Source organism: Pristiophorus japonicus, chromosome 14 (assembly GCF_044704955.1).
Source record: "Pristiophorus japonicus isolate sPriJap1 chromosome 14, sPriJap1.hap1, whole genome shotgun sequence".
NCBI lineage: Eukaryota > Metazoa > Chordata > Chondrichthyes > Pristiophoridae > Pristiophorus > Pristiophorus japonicus.
Window position 1 is genome coordinate 64,888,053 of NC_091990.1, and position 25,946 is coordinate 64,913,998.

At 48.4% G+C, this 25,946-nt stretch overlaps 1 protein-coding gene across 15 annotated transcripts in view; it reads left to right on the forward strand.

Annotated features, from left to right (window-relative positions):
* Positions 1-25,946, forward strand: part of col16a1 (collagen, type XVI, alpha 1) — a 618,256-nt gene that overhangs the window by 150,246 nt on the left and 442,064 nt on the right. For 11 of the 15 annotated variants that reach the window (XM_070899262.1, XM_070899261.1, XM_070899260.1 and 8 more), the window contains one exon: positions 7,164-7,199. The exons of the other annotated variants lie outside the window; for them this stretch is intronic. In XM_070899262.1, coding sequence (XP_070755363.1) covers positions 7,164-7,199 — 36 coding nt within the window. The remainder of the gene's footprint in view (positions 1-7,163; positions 7,200-25,946) is intronic. 15 annotated transcript variants of the gene reach the window in all.

The following is a 25,946-nucleotide window of genomic DNA, read 5'->3' on the forward strand; positions in this document are numbered from 1 at the left end:
ATTTGACGCAACTGAGTGGCTTTTTAGGCCATTTTGGAGGGCAGTTAAGAGTGAGTCTGGAGTTACATATAAGCCAGACAAGGATGGCAGATTTTCTTCCTGAAAGGACATTAGTGAACCAGATGGATTTTTGCGACAATCCGGTAGTTTCATAGTCACCATTACTGATACTAGCTTTTTATTCCAGATTTATTTAATTAACTTAATTTAAATTCCCCAACTGTCATGGTGGGATATAACCTCGTGTCTTCATAGCATTAGTGCGAGCCTCTGGATTACTAGTCCAACAATATAACCACTAAGCTACCCTACTCCTACCACTATGCTACCGTACCCCTATATGCTGATAAACTGAGATGAAGAGGGCTGGGCGAAGGCACGTGGGGCTTAAACGCCAGAATAGACAAGTTGGGTTGAATGGCCTGTTTCTGTGCTGTAGACTCGATGGAACTCTAAGGTGAGGAGGTGGAGCTGAGGGATATGGTGACAAGGCAAATAGGTGGGATTGAGAGATAAGGTGAGACTGTTCATGTGTGTGTGTGTGTGTGTGAGTAAATGTTCTGTATGTATGAATCTGTGCTTCTATTTTCGCCACAGGATAAAATTCTTCCCCAAATTCTTTTACAACAACACTTTCAAACTCTTAACTGTCCATCCTTTGGCCATCCATTTGCCAGAATGTAAAGATAACCCCTGGCTCCTTTACTCCACTACCAAATGTCTTCTTAAACCTCTGTCCTCACCTGAACAGCAATTGTAAGGAGCTAATGCCACGAAGTTTGTGACCATCTATTCAGCTGCTCCCCCACCAAGCCCCTGCCTAGGCTATCCTTCCTGAGCCCTGAACCAGTGTCTCTCTAGTTTCTCTTCCATCACCACTCATGCCTTCTCTGAACCAACAAGGCAGATATGGCGTAAATGCAGCCTGAACCTGGAGTCAGGGCCAAACTGATGCCCAGAGGAGGGAGTCTGACTCCTCCTCACTTCAGAGCAAGCTCTGGCCCCAACACCCAATTTACACTCCACAGGCTCAGTGTTGGTGTGAAACTACTGATGCTAAACATGTCCCGTAACTGCACGCTTAATGATGATTTGTATAATCACTGCCTCCCTGACATCAGATGCCATCGATGGATATCAATTGTTTTGGCAAAGGAACTTTTCGGCCTCTGTGGCAGGATCTGTTTGTTGAGTTTACTGTTATGGGGTTATTATGGTGGAGGGTTTAAACTAGTAAGTTGGGGGAAGGGCTCAACAAAATAAAAGAAAGAAAGATTTGTATATATAGCGTGCCTTTCACAGCCTCAGGACGTCCCAAAGTGCTTCACAATGAGGACCGAAAAGAAAGGAGATTAACAGAAAGATCAATGAAGAAGAGGAATGCTGTGGAGGATCCAGTTAATGAACCATCTGCATATGTACAAACGGCAGAATCACTCGTATCAAGATGACCTAACTCCAGTTGGATCAATAAGGACTGAGAAATATAGCTAACCCCCAGAGATAGAGGGGAGCCCTAGTGGGGTAATCCTGTGATCCCATACTCAGGATAAGGAGCTGTGCCCATGGGAAGGGCAGGCAGAGAATCTGAGCAATATTGAAGTCTTAGCTCTGACCCACGCTCCCTGTGAGGGCAGGATTACCCCTGTCTCGTACAGTCTACAGACCTTTACAGCCCAGCTTTGGTGTCCCCTGGCAATATTCCTGATTTATCTCCTTTTCTTTCCAATCTTCATGTCCTGCACCACTCTCCTGGATCTTCCCCTGGAAGATTTATGGACAGATCTTGCCCGGGGTGATTTTGATTTAGAATTTAGAGTGGATGCCTGATGGATATACCTGTTCAAACTATTGATTCTGTGTCACTTGCTCCAATTATTGATTTGTAATCAAACATAATATTTTTGTAAGCATTGGTTTGATTGATGTAGTGGACCTGCATCATTGCTTGGAGGAGCTACATTAATATTTTGAACCTTAAGATGGATGGGGCCCAAGAGGGATAAAACCAATCATAACTGACATTAATGTGAAGTTATCGTCCAATTGCTCCAATAACACTGGCTTTTGACGTGGAGGCTGGTTGTGGAGAATTTCATTTGAATGAGCACATTTCAAATCTTGTTTTTGTTTTATTTTCATGACAAGCATTTAGATCTATGATTCCATGTCCAGACCTGCGGGCCCTGTAGATGCTGGCATCTGATGTCTCTGGCAGTGATTGGTGCTGTCAGTGAGGTTGCTACTCAACTTACCTAATTCAACTAGAATGCGCAGCCACTCTTTTTATGGCTTGAACATGAATTTTAACTCCTTTTTCATTTCGCAGTTTCCTCCATACAATTTTGATCATTGTTTCTGTGGAGACTCTTCACGCATTCCTTCTACTCTTCAAATGAAGAGGCATCACAGCATCTCCTAACTTGGCAGGTGGGCAGTTAAAACCGACTGGGTGACTGAACCCTCACGTGTGGATCCCACTATCTTCCGTTTAACCTGCTCTTGTGTGCGGGAAGCAAAGCCACCCGCCTAAAGCTGGCGGGGCCCTTCTTTATCGGGCACCGACCGTGATCGTAACTCCGACCTGCTGTACCTTTTCCCACAAGTAAAGTCAAGCAAGGAAAGGATCGGGAGCACAATAGGCCACTCGAGATCAGTCTTTTACTTGCCTTTACGGAGCCAAGAGTGCTCCTATGGACCCCACGAGGGAAATCTAGTCCTTCCCTGCACGAGATTTCCTTCCCTTCCATACTATGTGCCATACCGGGAGCCCCAGTCATAAGCTCAAGTACCTGAGCGCTGGTGGCTGGACGGCGTTATCTAAATTTCCACAGGCTGGCTGCCATGGTCGGTGCCCGATAAAGAAGGGCCCCGCCAGCTTTAGGCGGGTGGCTTTGATTTCCGCACACAAGAGCAGGTTAAACGGAAGATAGTGGGATCCACACGTGAGGGTTAAGCCACCCATTCCAGGTGGGAACTCACCAAGATCTCTGCATTTCTCCAATTCTGGCCTCTTGTGCATCCCCGATTTCCATCTCTCCATAGCCTTTAAGCACCGGAATTCCCTCCGTAAACTTCTCTACCCCTCCTACTTTAAGATACTCTTAAATCCAACCTCCTTGTCCTAATATCTCCTTGTGTGGCTTGGTGTCAAATTTCGTTTGATAATGATCACGTAAAACGCCTAGGAACATTTTACTATGTTTAAGGAGCTATAAATGAAAGTTGTTTTTATATAGCACCTTTAACCCAATTACAACTGCAGTCTATAAAACTCAAAATGTTGCAAGTTTGTGACTTCACTTGCACTCATACTTTCAAGGAATTACCTCGCACTGTCTGGACTGACACACACTCACTGTCGGGACTGACACACACACACACTGTCGGGACTGACACTCACTCACTGTCGGGACTGACACACACACACTGTCGGGACTGACACTCACTCACTGTCGGGACTGACACACACACACTGTCGGGACTGACACTCACTGTCGGGACTGACACACACACACTGTCGAGACTGACACTCACTCGCTGTCGGGACTGACACACACACATTATCGGGACTGACACTCACTGTCGGGACTGACACACACTCACTGTTGGGACTAGCACTCGCTGTCGGGACTGACACACACACATTGTCGGGACTGACACTCACTTGCTGTCGGGACTGACACACACACACTGTCTGGACTGACATCCACTGTCGGGACTGACACACACACACTGTCGGGACTGACACACACACACTGTCGGGACTGACACACACACACTGTCGGGACTGACACTCACTCACTGTCGGGACTGACACACACACACTCACTGTCGGGACTGACACACACAGACTGTCGGGACTGACACTCACTCACTGTCGGGACTGACACACTCACTGTCGGAACAGACACTCACTCACTGTCGGGACTGACACACACACACACTGTGGGACTGACACACACACACTGTCGGGACTGACACTCACTCGCTGTCGGGACTGACACACACTCACTGTCGGGACTGACACACACACACTGTCGGGACTGACTGACACACACTCGCTGTCGGGACTGACACTCACTCGCTGTCGGGACTGACATCCACTGTCGGGACTGACACACACTCACTGTCGGGAATGACACACACTCACTGTCGGGACTGACACACACTCACTGTCGGGACTGACACACACACACTGTCGGGACTGACACACACTCGCTGTCGGGACTGACACTCGCTCGCTGTCGGGACTGACATCCACTGTCGGGACTAACACACAATGTCGGGACTGACACACACTCACTGTCGGGACTGACACACACACATTGTCGGGACTGACTGACACACACTTGCTGTCGGGACTGACACTCACTCGCTGTCGGGACTGACACTCACTCGCTGTCGGGACTGACATCCACTGTCGGGACTAACACACAATGTCGGGACTGACACACACTCACTGTCGGGACTGACACTCACTCACTGTCGGGACTGACACTCACTCACTGTCGGGACTGACACTCACTCACTGTCGGGACTGACACACACACACTGTCTGGACTGACATCCACTGTCGGGACTGACACACACTGTCGGGACTAACACACAATGTCGGGACAGACACTCGCTGTCGGGACTGACACACACACAATGTCGGGACTGACACTCACTGTCGGGACTAACACACAATGTCTGGACTGACACTCACTGTCGGGACTGACACACACTCACTGTCGGGACTGACACACACTCACTGTCGGGACTGACACTCACTCACTGTCGGGACTGACACACACACACTGTCGGGACTGACACTCACTCACTGTCGGGACTGACACACACACACTGTCTGGACTGACATCCACTGTCGGGACTAACACACAATGTCGGGACTGACACTCACTGTCGGGACTAACACACAATGTCGGGACTGACACTCACTCGCTGTAGGGACTGACACACACACAATGTCTGGACTGACACTCACTGGCGGGACTGACACACACTCACTGTCGGGACTGACACTCACTCACTGTCGGGACTGACACACACACACTGTCTGGACTGACATCCACTGTCGGGACTGACACACACTGTCGGGACTGACATCCACTGTCGGGACTAACACACAATGTCGGGACTGACACATACACACTGTCTGGACTGACATCCACTGTCGGGACTGACACACTGTCGGGACTGACACACACTGTCGGGACTGACATCCACTGTCGGGACTGACATCCACTGTCGGGACTGACACACACTGTCGGGACTGACACACACTGTCGGGACTGACATCCACTGTCGGGACTGACATCCACTGTCGGGACTGACACACACACACTGTCGGGACTGACACACACTCACTGTCGGGACTGACACTCACTCACTGTCGGGACTGACACACACACACTGTCGGGACTGACACTCACTCACTGTCGGGACTGACACTCACTCACTGTCGGGACTGACACACACACACTGTCGGGACTGACACACACTCACTGTCGGGACTGACACACACTCACTGTCGGGACTGACACACACTCACTGTCGGGACTGACACTCACTCACTGTCGGGACTGACACACACTCACTGTCGGGACTGACACACACTCACTGTCGGGACTGACACTCACTCACTGTCGGGACTGACACACACACACTGTCGGGACTGACACTCACTCACTGTCGGGACTGACACTCACTCACTGTCGGGACTGACACACACTCACTGTCGGGACTGACACTCACTCACTGTCGGGACTGACACACACACACTGTCGGGACTGACACACACTCACTGTCGGGACTGACACACACTCACTGTCGGGACTGACACTCACTCACTGTCGGGACTGACACTCACACACTGTCGGGACTGACACTCACTCACTGTCGGGACTGACACTCACTCACTGTCGGGACTGACACACACACACTGTCGGGACTGACACTCACTCACTGTCGGGACTGACACTCACTCACTGTCGGGACTGACACTCACTCACTGTCGGGACTGACACACACACACTGTCGGGACTGACACACACTCACTGTCGGGACTGACACACACTCACTGTCGGGACTGACACACACTCACTGTCGGGACTGACACTCACTCACTGTCGGGACTGACACACACTCACTGTCGGGACTGACACTCACGCACTGTCGGGACTGACATCTACTGTCAGGACTAACACACACTGTCGGGACTGACACTCACGCACTGTCGGGACTGACATCTACTGTCAGGACTAACACACACTGTCGGGACTGACACTCACTCACTGTCGGGACTGACACACACACACTGTCGGGACTGACACACACTCACTGTCGGGACTGACACACACTCACTGTCGGGACTGACACACACTCACTGTCGGGACTGACACTCACTCACTGTCGGGACTGACACACACTCACTGTCGGGACTGACACACACTCACTGTCGGGACTGACACTCACTCACTGTCGGGACTGACACACACTCACTGTCGGGACTGACACTCACGCACTGTCGGGACTGACATCTACTGTCAGGACTAACACACACTGTCGGGACTGACACTCACTCACTGTCGGGACTGACACACACACACTGTCGGGACTGACACACACTCACTGTCGGGACTGACACACACTCACTGTCGGGACTGACACACACTCACTGTCGGGACTGACATCTACTGTCAGGACTGACATCCACTGTCGGGACTGACACTTACTCACTATCGGGACTGACATCTACTGTCGGGACTAACACACACTGTCGGGACTGACACTTACTCACTATCGGGACTGACATCTACTGTCGGGACTAACACACACTGTCGGGACTGACACTCACTCACTGTCGGGACTGACACTCACTGTCGGGACTGACACACACTGTCGGGACTAACACCGACACGCACTCGCTGTCATGACTGACGCGCGCATTGTCAGGACTGGGACATAAGGAATGGCCTCTTGGGTGCAGTTCTATGCAAGTATTGCTCAGCTTGATTCAGTGCATTCTGCGGAGAACAGTGAAATGTTAGGGAGAGATCGTCACCAGTGTGAAGCTGAGGTTTAGTCTCATCAATAGGCTGAATAATTAATCCATTTGCTTCATTGACGCCGGCTGTTTGTGTTTTTTCTCTTTCCAGTGTAAGTCATGCATCCAGCAGACTCCTGCACAAAACGTGAGTACTGCACGGGATTCCTTTCCAGTTGTTGAGAGCAGTACAGTGCCTTTGCTGCACCGGTATGTTACAGTGGGATTATGGGCATCTGAGGGGATGCCCTGGCATCGGATAGCCTATGGCTAAAACGGTGAGAGTAGATTGCAAATGTATCGGGACCGCAAACATTCCAGCGTGAGTTAAGCTTCCGTTGGCCAGAGAGTGGTGATTAGAAGAATCCACATGAAGCCCGCTGTTTGGCTAGAGTAGAAAAGGTTCAGAAACAGAGGATAAGGATCAGGTTACACTTGGATTTAAGTTTGCTCAATGGCCTTGTGGGTAAAGGAACCCCAATGGCAAGGTCCCAGGTTTGATTCCTGGTCTATATAGAATCATAGAATGGTCACAGCACAGAAGAAGGCCATTCGGCCCGTCGAGTCTGTGTCGGCCCTCTGCCAGTGCATCCCAGCTTTTCTCACTCCCCTGCCAAGCATCTATCCTTGGCCCTCTCCTATTTCTCATCTATATGCTGCCTCTCGGTGATATCATCTGAAAATATGGAGTCAGTTTCCACATGTACGCTGATGACACCCAGCTCTACCTATCCACCACTTTTCTCAACCCCCTCATGGTCACTAAATTGTCAGACTGCTTGTCACACATCCAGTAGTGGATGAGCAGAAATTTTCTAGAACTAAATATTGGGAAGACTGAAGCCATTGTCTTTGGTCCCCGACACAAACAATGTTCCCTAGCCACTGACTCCATCCTTCTCCATAGCATTTGTCGAGGCTAAACCAGACTGTTCGCAACCTAGGAATCATATTTGACCCTGAAATGAGGTCTGGCCACATATTTAAAACCATCTAATTCCACCTCCGTAACATTGCCCGCCTCGACCCCTGCCTCAGCTCATCTGTTATTGAAACTCTCATCCATGTCTGTGTTACCTCTAGACTTGACTACTCCAATGCACTCCTGGCTGGCCTCCACATTCGACCCTACGTAAACTTGAGGTCATCCAAAACTCAGCAGCCCATGTCCTAATTTACACCAAGTCCTGATCACCCATCCCCCAGCAATGCCTCGATTTCAAAATTCTCATCCTTGTTTACAAATCCCCCCATGGCCTCGCCCCTCCCTACCTCTGTAATCTCCTCCGGCCCCACAACCCCCGAGATGTCTGCGCTCCTCTAATTCTGCCCTCTTGATTATAACTGCTCAACCTTCAGCTGCCTGGGCCCTAAGCTCTGGAACTCCTGCCCTAAACCTCTCCGCCTCTCTACACCTCTCTCCTTTAAGTCGCTCATTAAAACCTATCTCTTTGACCAAGCTTTTAGTCATCTGCCGTAATTTCTTTTTATGTGGCTCGGTGTCAACGTTATTTGTTTTGTCTTATAACGCTGCTGTGAAGCGCCTTGGGACGTTTTACTGCGTTAAAAGGCGCTTTATAAATAAAAATTGTTGTTGTTGTTGCCCCTTCCCCATAGCCCTGCATTTTTTTTTCTTTCAGGTACTTATCCAACTCCCTTTTGAAAGCCACAATTGAGTCTGCCTCCACCACCCTTTCAGGCAGAGCATTCCAGATCCTAACCACTCGCTGTGTAAAAAAGTTGTTTCTTTTCTTTTGCCAATCACCTTAAATCTGTGTCCTCTGGCTGTTGACTGTTCTGCCAATGGGAACAGTTTCTCTCGATCTACTCTGTCCAGACCTCTTGTGATTTGAACACCTCTATCAAATCTCCTCTCAACATTCTCTGCTCGAAGGAGAACAACCCCAGCTTCTCCAGTCTCTCCACATCACTGACGTTCCTCATCCCTGGAACCATTCTTGTAAATCTGTTTAGCACCCTCTCTTCAGGTCTTCACATCCTTCCTAAATTGCGGTACCCAGAGTTGGACACAATATTCCAATTGAGGCTGAACCAGTGTTTTATACCGGTTGATCATAATTTCCACGCTTTTGTGTTCTATAGCTCTATTCATGAAGCAGTAGTCTTAGTTGTTATGTATGTAACCCTTTGTAACCTGTATGACACCTGACCACCAGAGGGCCCACCTGTTGGGAGTCCCAAGGGATCCCAGCACCCCTTGGGAGCACAGTATATAAGCAGATCACCCACAAGGTACCTGCACTCTGGAATCTTATTAAAAGAGCTAAGGTCACACTTGCTCATTACAGACAGTACTCAGTCTCACCCTTTATTATGAGTGTAATAATTGGCGACGAGGTAACGAACAACCGCGCAAAAATGCAAAGAACAGTTGGCATCCTGGAGGAGTTCTCAGAAGAGGACGATTGCGAGGTCTTCGTGGAATTACTCAACCAATATTTTGTGGCCAACGAGCTGGAAGGGGACGAGAATGCTACCAAACGCAGGGCGATCCTCCTAACTGTCTATGGGGCAACAACCTATGGCCTCATGAAGAATCTCCTGGCCTTGGCTAAACCAACAGAGAAATCCTACGAAGCATTGTGTACATTGGTCCGGGAGCACCTAAATCCTAAGGAAAGCGTTTTGATGGCGAGATATCCATTCTACACGTGTCAATGATCGGAGGGCCAGGAAGTGGCGAGCTACGTCGCCGAACTCACAGACATTGTGAGTTTGAGGGATTCCTAGAACAAATGCTCAGAGCATTTGACATGAGACAATCCTTCGCAAACTGTTGACTGTAGAAACTCCGAATCTGAGTAAAGCCATAACGAAAGCCCAGGCATTTACGTCCACCAGCGACAACACCAAGCAGATTTTGCAGAACAAAGAAGTTTTGGCCAGTACTGTGCATAAAGTAACGTTGGTTTTGAGCAGAAATGTACAGAAATGTACCAGCTGCTGTGACCCGACCTTAATTGACCCAGAGTCTGCCATCAACTGTTAACGCGAGGCAGTTAACACCCTGTTGGCGCTGCGGAGGTGATCATAGGCCGCATCAATGCCGTTTTAAGCACTGCGTACAATGGTTGCAGAACAATGGGACACCTCCAACGAATGTGCAGGCGAGCTGCAAACCACCACGTTGCAGAGGAAGATCGGTCTACAGTGAATCGGGCTGAATTGGAGACTCGTACTGAGGAGGCAGAAGTGTACGGGGTACACACGTTCACTACGAAATGTCCACCAATAATGTTGAAAGTTGAACCGAATGGCATTCCAGTATCTAAGGAGCTAGACATGGGGGCAAGTCAGCCCATAATGAGTAAAAAGGCCTTCGACAGGCTGTGGGGAAAGAAGGCACACAGGCCCAAACTCGGCCCCATTCACACCAAATTAAGGACTTACACCAAGGAACTAATCCCGGTAATTGGCAGTGCAGAAGTCAAAGTCTCCTACGACGGTGCAGTACACGAACTCCAGCTGTGGATTGTACTAGGGGATGGCCCCACGTTGTTTGGCAGAAGCTGCTGGGAAAAATCCGCTGGAACTGGGACGACGGCCGAGCACTTTCGTCTGTCGACGACGCCTCATGTACCCAGGTTGAACAAGTTCCCATCGTTGTTCGAGCCAGGCATTGGAAGCTTCTTGGGGGCGAAAGTGCAGATCCATTCGGTGCCTGGTATGCGACCCATCCACCACAAGGCTCGGGCGGTACCGTACATGATGCGTGAAAAAGTGGAAATTGAGCTGGACAGGCTGCAACGTGAAGGCATCATTGCCCCAGTGCAATTCAACGATTGGGCCAGTCCGATTGTCTCAGTACTCAAGGAGAACAGCACGGTTAGAATTTGTGGGGACTATAAAGTAACGATTAACCGTTTTTTGCTGCAGGACCAGTACCCACTACCCAAGGCAGACGACCTGTTTGCGACCCTGGCTGGAGGGAAGACGTTAACCAAGCTGGACCTGACCTCGGCCTCCATGACGCAGGAGCTGGAGGAGTCTTCGAAAGGCCTCACCTGCATCAACATGCACAAAGGTCTGTTTATTTACAACCGGTGCCCGTTCGGAATTCGGTCGGCTGCGGCGATCTTCCAGCGGAACATGGAGAGCTTGCTAAAGTCGGTTCCTTGTACAGTGGTCTTCCAGGATGAATTATTGGTTACAGGTTGGGACACCATGGAGCACTTGAAGAATCTGGAGGAGGTTCTTAGTTGATTGGATCATGTGGGGCTCAGGTTGAAACGCTCGAAGTGTGTTTTCCTGGCATAGGACGTCGAATTCTTGGGAAGGAGAATCGCAGCAGATGGCATCAGACCCACCGATGCCAAGATGAAGCCATCAAGAATGCGCCGAGACCACAGAACGTGACGGAGCTGCGGTCGTTCCTGGGATTCCTTAACTACTTCGGTAATTTCCTACCTGTGTTAAGCACCCTGCTAGAACCCCTACATGCGCTACTGCGCAAGGGAGAACATAGAAACATAGAAAATAGGTGATGGAATAGGCCATTCAATAAGATTATAGCTGATTATTCACCTCTGTACCCCTTTCCTGCTTTCTCTCCATACCCCTTGATCCCTTTAACCGTAAGGGCCATATCCAACTCCCTCTTGAATATATCTAACAAATTGGCATCAACAACTCTCTGCGGAAGAGAATTCCACAGGTTAACAACTCTCTGAGTGAAGAAGTTTCTCCTCATCTCAGTCCTAAATGGCTTACCCCTTATGCTTAGACTGTGACCCCTGGTTCTTGGTTTCTGCAACATCGGGAACATTCTTCCTGCATCCAACCTGTCCAGTTTTGTCAGAATTTTGTATGTTTCTATGAGATCCCCTCTCATTCTTCTAAACTCCAGTGAATCATAGGCAGTCCCTCGGGATCGAGGAAGACATGCCTCCACTCTTAGCATGAGTTCTTAGGTGGCTGTACAGCTCAAAACGAGAACTACAGAGATAGTCGTTGAGGGAAAGGGAGCCTGGTTTGCCACATGCTCCTTCCACTGCCTGCGCTTGATTTCTGCATGCTCTCGGCGATGATACTCTGAGCTCAGCGCCCTCCCGGATGCACTTCCTCCACTTAGGGCGGTCTATGGCCAAGGACTCCTAGGTGTCAGTGGGGATGTCGCACTTTATCAGGGAGGCTTTGAGGGTGTCCTTGTAACGTTTCCTCTTCCTGCCTTTGGCTCATTTGCCATGAAGGAGTTCCGAGTAGAGCGCTTGCTTTGGGAGTCTCGTGTCTGGCATGCGAACTATGTGGCCTGCCCAGCGGAGCTGATCAAGTGTGGTCAGTGCTTCAATGCTGGGGATGTTGGCCTGGACGAGGGTGCTAATGTTTGTGCATCTGTCCTTCCAGGGGATTTGCAGGATCTTGCGGAGACATCGCTGGCGGAATTTCTCCAGCGACTTGAGGTGTCTACTGTACATGGTCCACGTCTCTGAGCCATACAGGAGGGCGGGTATTACTGCTACCCTGTAGACCATGAGCTTGGTGACAGTTTTGAGGGACTGATCTTCAAACACTCTTTTCCTCAGGCGGACGAAGGCTGCACTGGTGCACTGGAGGCAGTGTTGGATCTTATCATCAATGCCTGCTGTTGTTGATAGCAGGCTCCTGAGATAGGGGAAGTGGTCCACGTTGTCCAGGGCTACGCCGTGGATCTTGATGTTTGGGGGGCAGTGCTGTGCGGTGAGGACAGGCTGGTATAGGACCTTTGTCTTACTAATGTTTAGCGTAAGGCCCATGCTTTCTTACGCCTCGGTAAATACATCGACTATGTCCAGTGAATACAGGCCCAGTCGATCCAGTCTCTCCTCATATGTCAGTCCTGCCATCTCGGGAATCAGTCTGGTGAACCTTCGCTGCACTCCCTCAATAGCAAGAACGTCCTTCCTCAGATTAGGAGACCAAAACTGAACACAGTATTCAAGGTGAGGCCTCACCAAGGCCCTGTACAGCTGCAGCAAAACCTCCCTGCTCCTATACTCAAATGCCCTAGCTATGAAGGCCAACATGCCATTTGCCTTCTTCACTGCCTGCTGCACCTGCATGCCAAACTTCAATGACTGATGAACCATGATACCCAGGTCTCGTTGCACCTCCTCTTTTCCTAATCTGCCATTCAAATAATATTCTGCTTTCGTGTTTTTGCCCCCAAAGTGGATAACCTCACATTTATCCACATTCTACTGCCTCTGCCATGCATTTGCCCACTCACCTAACCTGTCCAAGTCACCTTGCAGCCTCTTCACATCTTCCTCACAGCTTACACCGCCAACCAGCTTAGTGTCATCTGCAAACTTAGTGATATTACTCTCAATTCCTTCATCTAAATCATTAATGTATGTTGTAAATAGCTGGGATCCCAGCACTGAGCCCTGCGGCACCCCACTAGTCACTGCCTTCCATTCTGGAAAGGACCCTTTTATCCCGACTCTCTGCTTCCTGTCTGCCAATCAGTTCTCTATCCACGTCAATACATTACCCCCAATATCATGTGCTTTAATTTTGCACACTAATCTCTTGTGTGGGACCTTGTCAAAAGCCTTTTGAAAGTCCAAATACACCACATTCACTGGTTCTCCCTTGTCCACTCTACTAGTTACATCCTCAAAAAATTCTCGAAGATTTATCAAGCATGATTTCCCTTTCATAAATCCATGCTGACTTGGACCGATCCTGTCACTGCTTTCCAAATGCGATGCTATTTCATCTTTAATAACTGATTCCAACATTTTCCCCATTGTCAGGCTAACCGGTCTATAATTCCCCGTTTTCTCTCTTCCTCCTTTCTTAAAAAGTGGCGTTACATTAGCTACCCTCCAGTCCATAGGAACTGATCCAGAGTCGATAGACTGTTGGAAAATGATCACCAATGCATCCACTATTTCTAGGGCCTCTTCCTTAAGTACTCTGGGATGCAGACTATCAGGCCCTGGGGATTTATCAGCCTTCAATCCCATCAATTTCCCTAACACAATTTCCTGACTAATAAGGATTTCCTTCAGTTCCTCCTCCTCGCTAGACCCTCGGTTCCCTAGTATTTCTGGAACGTTATTTATGTCTTCCTTCGTGAAGACAGAACCAAAGTATTTGTTCAATTTGTCTGCCATTTCTTTGTTCCCCATTATAAATTCACCTGATTCTGACTGCAAGGGACCTACATTTGTCTTCACTAATCTTTTTCTCTTCACATATCTATAGAAGTTTTTGCAGTCAATTTGTATGTTCCCAGCAAGCTTCCTCTCATACTCTATTTCCCCCCTCCGAATTAAACCTTTTGTCCTCCTCTGCTGAATTCTAAATTTCCCCCAGTCCTCAGGTTTGCTGCTTTTTCTGGCCAATTTATATGCCTCTTCCTTGGATTTAACACTATCCCTAATTTCCCTTGTTAGCCATGGTTGAGCCACATTCCCCGTTTTCTTTTTACTCCAGACCGGGATGTACAATTGTTCATCCATGTGACCTTTAAATGTTTGCCATTGACTACCCACCGTCAATGCTTTAAGTATCATTCGCCAGTCTATTCTAGCCAATTCACGTCTCATACCATCGAAGTTAGCTTTCCTTAAGTTCAGGACCAATGGGGTCAAGTTTCGGCCTGAGTTGCTCCTATTTTTTTGGAGCAACTGGTTTAGAATGGAGTATCTTAGAAATCGCAATTCTCGGCATTTAGTTTGCTCCAGTTCTAGTCAGTTAGAACAGTTTCAGTTTGGAACAGATTTTTTTTTCAAAAGGGGGCGTGTCCGGCCACTTACGCCTGTTTTGAATGTTTAGGCAGTGCAAACTTACCCCAAACTAACTTAGAATGGAGTAAGTGTAGATTTTTGTACGCTCAGAAAAACCTTGCCTACACTTAGAAAATCAGGCGTAGGTTACAAATCAGGCGTAGAGAACGGGGCAGGGGAAGGGAAGTTTACAAACATTAAACACTTCCGTTTTACAAATAAAAAGCCACCATCAATAATAAATGATAAAAACATCAATAAATCAACCAGTAAATCAATCAAATAAATTAATAAAAAATTAAAAAATCAATAAATAAAACATTAAGTTTCTACTCACCAACTGCAGCACCGGGAGCCCTCCAACAGCATGCTGGGACGGGGCCTCCCCAGTGTGTCTCTCTCTCTCTCTCTCTCTCTCTCTCTCTCTCTGTCTGTCTGTCAGTGTGTCTCTCTCTCTGTCTGTCAGTGTCTATGTGTTTCTGACAGCGAGGGGGGGAGGGAGTGGGGGAGGGAGAGGAGAGGAAGGGAGGAGAGGGAGGGAGGGAATGGAGAGGAAGAGGGAGGGAAGGGGGAAAGGAGAGGGAGGGAAGGGGGAAAGGAGAGGGAGGGAAGGGGGAAAGGAGAGGGAGGGAAGGGGGAGAAGAGAGGGAGGGAGGGAGGGGAAGAGGAGAGGGAGGAGGCTGAACGGGCTCGGCCAATGTGAAGAAGCCGGGCCCAAGACTTCGGGCAGGACCCGTCCCCAGCAAGATGCTGGGCAGGCGGGCCCCACCGAAGGAAGAGGGAGCGGAGCGGAGTTGAAGGTCGGTGGCCGGGGGAGCCGGAGCAGAGCGGAGCGGGGAGTGGGGGAGGGGGAAGCGGAGCGGGAGCTGGGGGTGGGGGAACGGAGCGGGAGCTGGGGGTGGGGGGAGCGGAGCGGGAGCTGGCGGCGGGGGCGGGGGGAGCGGAGCGGGAGCTGGGGGTGTTGGAGTGGGCAGCGGAGCGGGAGCTGGGCGGTGGGGGAGCGGGAGCTGGGGGGTGCGGAGGAGCGGGCAGCGGAGCAGGAGATGGGGGGGAGCGGTTTGAGAGAGCCAGACGGACGTCAGCTGAACAGGGGAGGAAGCTGGAGCCAGAGCAGGAGCTGGACGAGGGAGGTGCAGCCTGATCTTTGTCGCCCCAATGAGCCCATTCGGCCAGGGCTAGGGGCGGCGTGCTTTGGGCCCCTCCCACACAGTTTCGGGCGCCTGGAGCTACTGCACATGTGCGCCCACTGTAGCGCGCCTGTGCAGAGGTATGGCACTGATTTCAGCGCAGGGACCTGGCTCCGCCCCCCACAGCTCATGCTGCGCCGCGCCGAGGGCCTGGATTGACCCGAGGGAGTGTAGAATGCTGAGGTAAGTTTTCAGCGCGGTTTTGAGCGCAGAAATCCGGCGTGGCTCGTGGGGATCTTGACCCCCTCGTCTCTGGATTAACTGTGACACTCTCCATCTTAATTAATAATTCTACCATATTATGGTCACTCTTCCCCAAGGGGCCTCGCACAACAAGATTGCTAATTAGTCCTTTCTCATTACACATCACCCAGTCTAGGATGGCCAGCCCTCTAGGTGGTTCCTCGACATATTGGTCTAGAAAACCATCCCTAATACACTCCAAAAAATCCTCCTCCACTGTATTGCTATCAGTTTGGTTAGCCCAGTCAATATGTAGATTAAAGTCGCCCATGATAACTGCTGTACCCTTATTGCACGCATCCCTAATTTCTTGTATGATGCTGTCCCCAACCTCACTCCTACTGTTTGGTGGTCTGTACACAACTTCCACTAGCGTTTTCAGCTCTTTGGTATTCCGCAGCTCTACCCATACAGATTCCACATCATCCAAGCTTCTGTCCTTCCTTACTATTGTGCTAATTCCTTCTCCAACCAGCAACGCTACCCCACCTCCTTTTCCTTTCTCTCTATTCTTCCTGAATGTTGAATACCCCTGGATGTTGTGTTCCCAGCCTTGGTCACCCTAATCCCAATTATATCATATTCGTTAATAGCTGCCTGCGCAATTAATTCCTCCATCTTATTCCGAATACTCCTCGCATTGAGGCACACAGCCTTCAGGCTTGTCTTTTTAACACACTTTGTCCCTTTAGATTTTTGCCGTAATGTGGCCCCTTTTGATTTTTGCCTTGGGTTTCTCTGCCCTCCACTTTTACTTTTCTTCTTTCTATCTTTTGCTTCTACCCTCATTTTACTTCCCTCTCTCTCCCTGCATAGGTTCCCATCCCCCTGCCATATTAGTTTAACCCCTCCCCAACAGCACTAGCAAACACTCCCCCTAGGACATTGGTTCCGGTCCTGCCCAGGTGCAGACCGTCCAGTTTGTACTGGTCCCACCTCCCCTAGAACCAGTTTCAATGTCACAGGAATTTGAATCCCTCCCTTCTGCACCACTTCTCAAGCCACGTATTCATCTGAGCTATCCTGCAATTCCTACTCTGACTAGCACGTGGCACTGGTAGCAATCCTGAGATTACCACCTTTGAGGTCCTGCTTTTTAACTTAATTCCTAGCTCCCTAAATTCAGCTTGTAGGACCTCATCCCGTTTTTTACCTATATCATTGGTACCTATATGCACCACGACAACTGGCTGTTCACCCTCCCCCTCCAAAATGTCCTGCAGCCGCTCTGAGACATCCTTAACCCTTGCACCAGGGAGGCAACATACCATCCTAGAGTCACAATTGCGGCCGCAGAAACGTCTATCTATTCCCCTTACAATAGAATCCCCTACTGTTATAGCTCTCCCACTCTTCTTCCTGCCCTCCTGTGCAGCAGAGCCACCTATGGTGCCATGAACTTGGCTGCTGCCTTCTCCTGATGAGTCACCCCCCCCCAACAGTACCCAAAATGGTGTATCTGTTTTGGAGGGGGATGCCCGCACGAGACGACTGGGTATGGGGGCATTCACAAGTGGCTGCCTTTAAGAAAGCCGGAAATCTGTTGTGTTCTAACAAACTGCTTGTCCTGTATAACCCTTGTTAAACGATTAGTGCTAGCTTGTGATGCGTCATCATACGGGGTCGGGTGTGTGTTACAACAGGCTAATGAATTGGGGATTTTGCAACCGGTCGCCTATGTCTCCAGGAGTTTGTCCAAGACTGAAAAGGCCGATAGCATGGTTGAAAAAGAGGCACTGGCATGCGTTTACAGGGTAATAATATTGCACCAGTACTTATTTGCCTCAAGTTTGAGCTTGACACTGACCACAAGCCGCTCATATCGCTGTTTTCTGAGAGCAAAGGGATTAATACCAATGCCTCTGCCTGCATCCAAAGATGGGTGTTCACGCTGTCGATATACAACTATGTAATCCGCCACAGACCGGGCACAGAGAACTGTGCAGGGTGGAAATGGCACAGCTAGCGGACTTGCTCATGGTCATGGAGGCATTTGAGAACGAGAAATCCCCCGTTACGGCCCGCCAGATCAGGACCTGGACCAGCCAGGATCCTTTACTGTCCTTGGTAAAAAAAACTATGTCCTCAATGGCTGCTGGCCCGGTGTCCCAGTGAAGATACAGGAGGCGATTAAGCCGTTCCACAGATGCAAAGACGAGTTGTCCCTGCAGGCGGAGTGTCTATTGTGGGGCAATCGCGTGGTCTTGCCCAAGAAAGGCAGAGACACATTCATATGTATATTATACAGTACCCACTCAGGCATCGTAATGATGAAAACCATAGCCAGATCTCATGTGTGGTGGCCCGGCATTGACTCAGATTTAGAGTCATGCATGCGCCAGTGCAACACTTGTTCTCAGCTGAGCAATGCACCCAGAGACGCACTGTTAAATTTGTGGTTGTGGCCCTCGAAACCGTGGTTGAGGATCCATGTAGACTATGCGGGCCCATTTCTGGGCAAAATGTTTTTTGGTTGTCGTGGACACTTACTCAAAATGGATTGAATGTGCAATAATGTCCATAAACACGTCCACAGCCACCATTGAAAGCCTCCGAGCCATGTTTTCTAAGCACGGCTTGCCTGATGTCCTAGTCAGCGACAATGAGCCGTGCTTCACCAGTGCTGAATTCAAGGAATTCATGACCCGCAACGGGATCAAGCACGTCACATCTGCCCCGTTCAAGCCCGCATCCAACGGCTAGGTAGAACGGGCAGTTCAGATCATCAAGCAAAGTTTGAAATGAGTGTCGGAAAGCTCCCTGCAGACCCGGTTGTCCCGAGTGCTGATCAGCTACCGCACCAGACCCCACTCACTCACCGGGGTTCTCCCAGCCGAGCTGCTCATGAAAAGGGCGCTTAAAACAAAGCTCTTTCTTGTCCACCTTGATCTCCATGATCACATGGAGGGCAGGCAGCATCAACAAGGTGTGTATCATGACCGCGCAAATTTGTCACGCGATATTGAGATCAATGATCCTGTGTTTATGCTCAATTATGGACATGGTCCCAGATGGCTTGCTGGCACGATCACGGTCAAAAAGGGGAGTAAGGTGTTTCAGCTCAAATTAGTCAATGAACAAACGCACAGAAAACATTTGGACCAGATCAAATTGCAGTTCACCAACAGCTACGAACAACCCGAAGAGGACACCACCAACTTTGACCTTCCAACACACACACAAGTGGCAACTGACATCATGGTTGACCATGAAACTGAACTCATCATCCCCAGCAGCCCAGCAAGCCCGGCTGTCCAACAGCCCAGTAAAGAACTGACCAACTCACTCACACTCGCATTTGTACCGAGACGATCGACAGGGAGCGTAAAGCCCCAGATCGTCTCACTTTGTAAATAAGTGTACTGTTGACTTCATAAGGGAGTGATGTTATGTATTTAACCCTTTGTAACCTGCATGATACCTGACCAGCAGAGGGTCCACCTGTTGGAATCCCAAGGGATCCCAGCATCCCTTGGGAGCACGGTATATAAGCAGGCCACCCACGAGGTACCTGCACTCTGGAATCTTACTAAAGGAGCTAAGGTTACACTTGCTCATTACACACAGTACTCAGTCTCACCCTTTATTATGAGTGTAATATTAGTACTGACCCCTGGGGAACATCACTGTATACCTTACTCCAGTCCGAAAAACAACCATTCACTACGCTCTTTTTCCTGTCACTTAGCCAATATCTTATCCATTCTGTCACTGTCCCTTTTATTCCAAGGGCTTCAACTTTGCTGGCAAGCCTATTATGTGGCACTTTATCAAACGCCTTTTGGAAATCCATGTACACCACATCAACCGCATTGCCCTCATCAACCTTCTCTATTAACTCATCAAAAACTCAATCAAATTGGTTAAACATGATTTGTCTTTAACAAATCCGTGCTGGCTTTCCTTAATTAATCCAAATTTGTCCAAGTGACTGTTAATTTTGTCCTTGATTATTGTTTCTAAAAGCTTCCCCACTGTTAAACTGACCAGCTTATAGTTGCTGGCTTTATCTTTACACCCTTTTTTGAATGCGTGTAACATTTGCAATTCTCCAGTCTTCTGGCACCACCCCTGTTTCCAAGGAGGATTGGAAGATTGTGGCCAGTACCTCCGCAATTTCTTCCTTCACTTCCCTTAGTCCTAGAATGCATCCCATCTAGTTCTGGTGACTTATCTACTTTAGGTACAAGCAGCTTTCCTAGTAAGGAGGTGGTACTCAGTAAGATAATGGGACTAAGGGCGGATAAATCCCTTGGACCTGATGGCTTGCATCCTTGGATGTTAAGAGAAGTAGCGGCAGGGATAGTGGATGCATTGGTTGTATTTACCAAAATTTCCTGGATTCTGGGGAGGTCCCAGCAGATTGGAAAACTGCAAATGTAACACTGCTATTTAAAAAAGGAGGCAGACAAAAAGTAGGAAACTATAAACCAGTTAGCCTAACATCTGTGGTTGGGAAAATGTTGGAGTCCATTATTAAAGAAGCAGTAGCAGAACATTTGGAAAAGCAAAATTCGATCAGGTAGAGTCAACATGGATTTGTGAAGGGGAAGTCATGTTTGACAAATTTGCTAGAATTCTTTGAGGATGTAACGAACAGGGTGGATAAAGGGGAACCAGTGGATGTGGTGTATTTGGACTTCCAGAAGGCATTTGACAAGATGTCACATAAAGGGTTACTGCACAAAATAAAAGTTCACAGGGTTGGGGGGTAATATATTAGCATGGATAGAGGATTGGCTAATGAACAGAAAACAATCAGTAACCAGTGGGGTGCCACAGTGATCAGTGCTGGGACCCCAACTATTTACAATCTATATTAACGACTTGGATGAAGGGACCGAGTGTAACGTAGCCAAGTTTGCCGACGATACAAAGATGGGAGGAAAAGCGATGTGTGAGGAGGACACACAAAATCTGAAAAAGGAAATAGGCTAAGTGAGTGGGCAAAAATTTGGCAGATGGAGTATAATGTTGGAAAGTGTGAGGTCATGCACTTAGGCAGAAAAAAAATCAAAGAGCAAGTTATTATTTAAATGGAGAAAGATTGCAAAGTGCTGCAGTACAGTGGGACCTGTGGGTACTTGTGCATGAAACACAAAAGGTTAGGATGCAGGTACAGCAAGTGATCAGGAAGGCCAATGGAATCTTGGCATTTATTGCAAAGGGGATGGAGTATAAAAGCAGGGAAGTCCTGCTACAGCTATACAAGGTATTGGTGAGGACACACCTGGAATACTGCGTGCAATTTTGCATTCCATATTTACAAAAGGATATACTTGCTTTGGAGGCAGTTCAGAGAAGGTTCACTCGGTTGATTCCAGAGATGAGGGGGTTGACTTAAGAGGAAAGGTTGAGTAGGTTGGGCCTCAACTCACTGGAATTCAGAAGAATGAGAGGTGATCGTATCGAAACGTATAAGATTATGAGGGGGCTTGACAAGGTGAATGCAGAGAGGATGTTTCTGCTGATAGAGGAGACTAGAATTAGAGGGCATGATCTTAGAATAAGGGGCCGCCCATTTAAAACTGAGATGAGGAGAAATTTCTTCTCTGAGTTGTGGATCTGTGGAATTCACTGCCTCAGATAGCTGTGGAAGCTGGGACCTTGAATAAATTTAAGACAGAAATAGTCAGTTTCTTAAACGATAAGGGGTTATGGAGAGCGGGTGGGGAAGTGGACCTGAGTCCATGACCGGATCAGCCATGATCATATTGAATGGCGGAGCAGGCTCGAGGGGCCGTATGTCCTACTCCTGCTCCTATTTCTTATGTCCTTAAGTACCTCCTCTTTATCAATTCTTATCCCATCCAATATCTCCTCTACCTCCTCCTTTACTATGGCGATGGCTGTATCTTCTTCCTTGGTGAAGATTGATATACCCATTCAGTACCTCAGCCACTGAATCCATGTATAGCTCTCCTTTTCGGTTCCTAATCACACCCCCGCTCCTCTTACAACCCGTTTACCATTTATATGTCTATAGAGGCTTTTGGATTATGCTAGTTGCCATTCTATTCTCATACCCTCTCTTTGCCCCTCTTTTTTCACTTCACCTCTGAACTTTCTAAGGCCGAAATTGCACCCCCCCCCCCCCCCCGCCTAAAAAGTGGCGCCCTACCGTTTTTTTTCTTTTCTTCTCCAATCCATGGGGCGGAGAGTCGACCGATATTCCGGCGTTTAACTTTTTTTCCTTGTGACTGCGGTGTTCGTAGCAGCTGCAGGGCAGAAGTGTGTGTGGAGCAGGTTGGACGGCGCTCGGAGTCATCAGCGCCGAACCCGTGGCTGCTATTGTCGGGCCCACCTCAGAGTCGGCCGACAATTAAAATAAAAGGCGGTCGCGGCAGACGCCCTCTATTTTAAGGGTGGACGCGTCGCCCAGGCACACACAGTTTCCCACCAGGGAAAGCTGTCGGGGGCACCGAGCGGCAGGCGATCAGCTCCCATGGGACAATTTCCCATTGGGCAATTTCCCACGCAGGGCGGAAAGGGGGTTGCCGCTGGTTGGAAAGGGGTGGGCGTGTGCCCGACAGGGCAACAGCCCTGGCGGCATGGTGACGATCACCGCAGGCAAAAACATGGAGGGCAATTTATAAAATGTCGGTGACTCCGCACCGATTAGGTGGTGAGTCCTTAGCAACCTGTGGCCGCCTTTTTAAGGCGGTCACGGCTCTTATAGAAAGGTGCAATTTCATCCCCTCTATATTCAGCCTGATTCTCAGATGTATACTCGACCTGACATCTATCATATGCGCTCTTTTTATGCTTCATTTTACTCTCTATTTCTTTCGTCATCCAGGGAGCTCTGACTTTAGTTCCCCTACCTTTCCCCTTAGTGGGAATGTACCTCGACTGCACTCGAACTATTTCCTCTTTAAAGGCAGCCCATTGCTCCACTACAGTTTTGCCTGCCAATCTTTGATTCCAAATTACCCGGGCCGGATCTGTTCTCATCCCACTGAAATTTGCCATCCTCCAATTATGTACTTTTATTCTAGGTTGCTCCCTGTCCTTTTCCATAGCTAATCTAAACCTTCTGATACTATGATCACTGTTCCCTAAATTTTCACCTGCTGACACTTGCTCCACTTGACATATCTCATTCCCCAGAACCAGATCCAGCAATGCCTCCTTCCTTCTCGGACCAGAAACATACCGACCAAGAAAATTCTTCTGAACACACTTCAGAAATGTTTCCCTCTCGCTGCCCTTTACACTATCACTGTCCCAGTCTATATAAGGTAGTTGAAGTTCCCCATTATCACTACTGTAAAGTTCTTGAACCTCTCTGTAATTTCCATGCTAATTTGCTCCTCCATAATTTACCCATTAGTTGGCGGCCTATAGAATACACCTAGTCGTGTTATAGCACTTCTCGATTTTCTTAACTCTAATCAAATAGATTGTCCAGGACATCCTCTCTTTCTCCAGCACTGTAACATTCTCCTTAACTAACACTGCCACACCACCTCCTGTCTTTGCTTCCCTATCTCTCCTGAACACCCTTTATCCAGGAATTTTAATTCCCAATCCTGCCATTTTTTGAGCCAGATTTGTTATTGCCATGACATCATATTTCCATGTGGCTATTTGCGCCTGCAGCTCAGCAACCTTGTTTGTTATAAGTACACTATAAACCTATCCTAGACCATCCTGTGTTCTCGCGTAGTCTGACCCCACCTAATTGCTTACTATTTCTTGCTTTAGTGCTATCTGTCTCTCCCAATCCTTTGTGCTCTTTGTTTCTCCTTTCTAATGATACATCCTGGTGCCCATCCCTCTCCCCAACAGCACGAGCAAACCTTCCCACGGGGATGTTGGTACCGGCTCTGTTGAAGTGCATCTCGTCCGGCCTGTAGAAATCCCACTTCACTTCACTCGTGCGTGTCACAGGGAGTAATCCAGAGATTACAATCAGGAATAAAAGTTCTTGATTGTGGAAAAGCCAATTTTGCTAAGCTGAGATGTTATTTAACCAAAGTGAACTGAAAACAGCTACCTGAAGGTAAATGAATGTCAGACCAGCAGGAGGCATTCAAGGAGGAGTTCCTCATGGTTCAGAGCAAATATGTTCCCTGAAAGGAAAAGGGTGGGACTGACAAATCTACAGCCCTCTGGATGTCAAGAGCCATACAAGGTAGGATAAATCTAGAGCCCCTTGGATGTCAAGAGCCCTACAGGGTAGGATAAAAAGGGAAGCTTATGACAGATACCGAGGGTCGCTAGACCATAAAGGTAATCTGTATGTGGAGGCGGAAGATGTGGGTATGGTTTTTAATGAATACTTTGCGTCTGTTTTCACAAAAGAGAGGGGCATTGCAAACGGAGGAGGAGTGTGAAATATTAGATGAAATAAACATAGTAAGAGAGGAAGTATTAAGGGGCTTAGCAGCTTTGAACGTGGATTAATCTCCAGGCCCGGATGGAATGTATCCCAGGCTGTTAAGAGAAGCAAAAGAGGAAATAGCAGAGGCTCTGATCATCATTTTCGAAGCCTGTCTGGCTACAGGTGTGGTGCTGGAGGACTGTTAATGTTGTACCTTTGTTTAAAAAGGGAGAACGGATAGACCGAGTAATTACAGGCCAGTCAGCCTAACCTCAGTGGTGGGAAAATTATTGGAAAACATTCTGATGGACAGGATAAATGTTCATTTAGAAAGACATGGATTAATCAGGGACAGTCAGCACAGATTTGTTAAGGGAAGGTCGTGTCTGGCTAACTTGATTGAATTTTTTGAGGAGGTAACAAGGAGAGTCGATAGGGCAGTGTGTATGATGTAGTGTATATGGATTTTAGCAAGGCTTTTGGATAAGATGCCACATGACAGACTGGTCACGAAAGTAAAAGCCCATGGGATCCAAGGCAAAGTGGCAAGTTGGATCGAAAATTGGCTCAGTGACAGGAAGCAAAGGGTAATGGTTGATGGGTGTTTTTGTAACTGGAAGGCTGTTTGCAGTGGGGTTCCGCAGAACTCAGTACTAGTCCGCTTGCTTTTTGTGGTATATGTCAATGATTTAGACTTGAATGTTGAGGGTATGATTAAGAAGTTTGCAGATGATACAAAAGTTGTATGTGTGGTTGATAATGAAGAAGAAAGCTGCGGATTGCAGGAAGATATCAATGTACTGGGCAGAACAGTGGCAAATGGAATTCAATCGGGAGAAGTGTGAGGTAATGCATTTGAGGAGGGCTAACAAGGCAAGGGAATACACATTAAATGGTAGGATACTGAGAGGTGTGAAGGAACAAAAGGACCTTGGAGTGCATGTCCACAGATCCCTGAAAGTAACAGGCCAGGTAGATAAGGTGGTTAAGAAGGCATACGGAATACTTGCCTTTATTAGCCGAGGCATAGAATACAAGAGCAGGGAGGTTATGCTTGAACTGTATAAAACACTAGTTCGGCCACAGCTAGAGTACTTAGTGGATAGGTCAACAACCAGGGGGCATAGATTTAAAGTAATGGTAGGAGGATTTGAGGGGAAATCTTTTCACCCAGAGGGTGGTGGGGGTCTGGAACTCACTGCCTGAAAGGGTGTAGAGGCAGAAACCCTTGGCACATTTAAAAAGTATTTGGATATGTACTTAAAGTGCTGCAACCTGCAAGGCTACGGACCAAGAGCTCAAAAGTGGGATTAGGCTGGATAGCTCTTTGTTGGCCGCTGCGGATACGATATTCCGAAATAGCTGTAAATTTCTATGATTCTATGGTTCTACCTTTGAGGTCC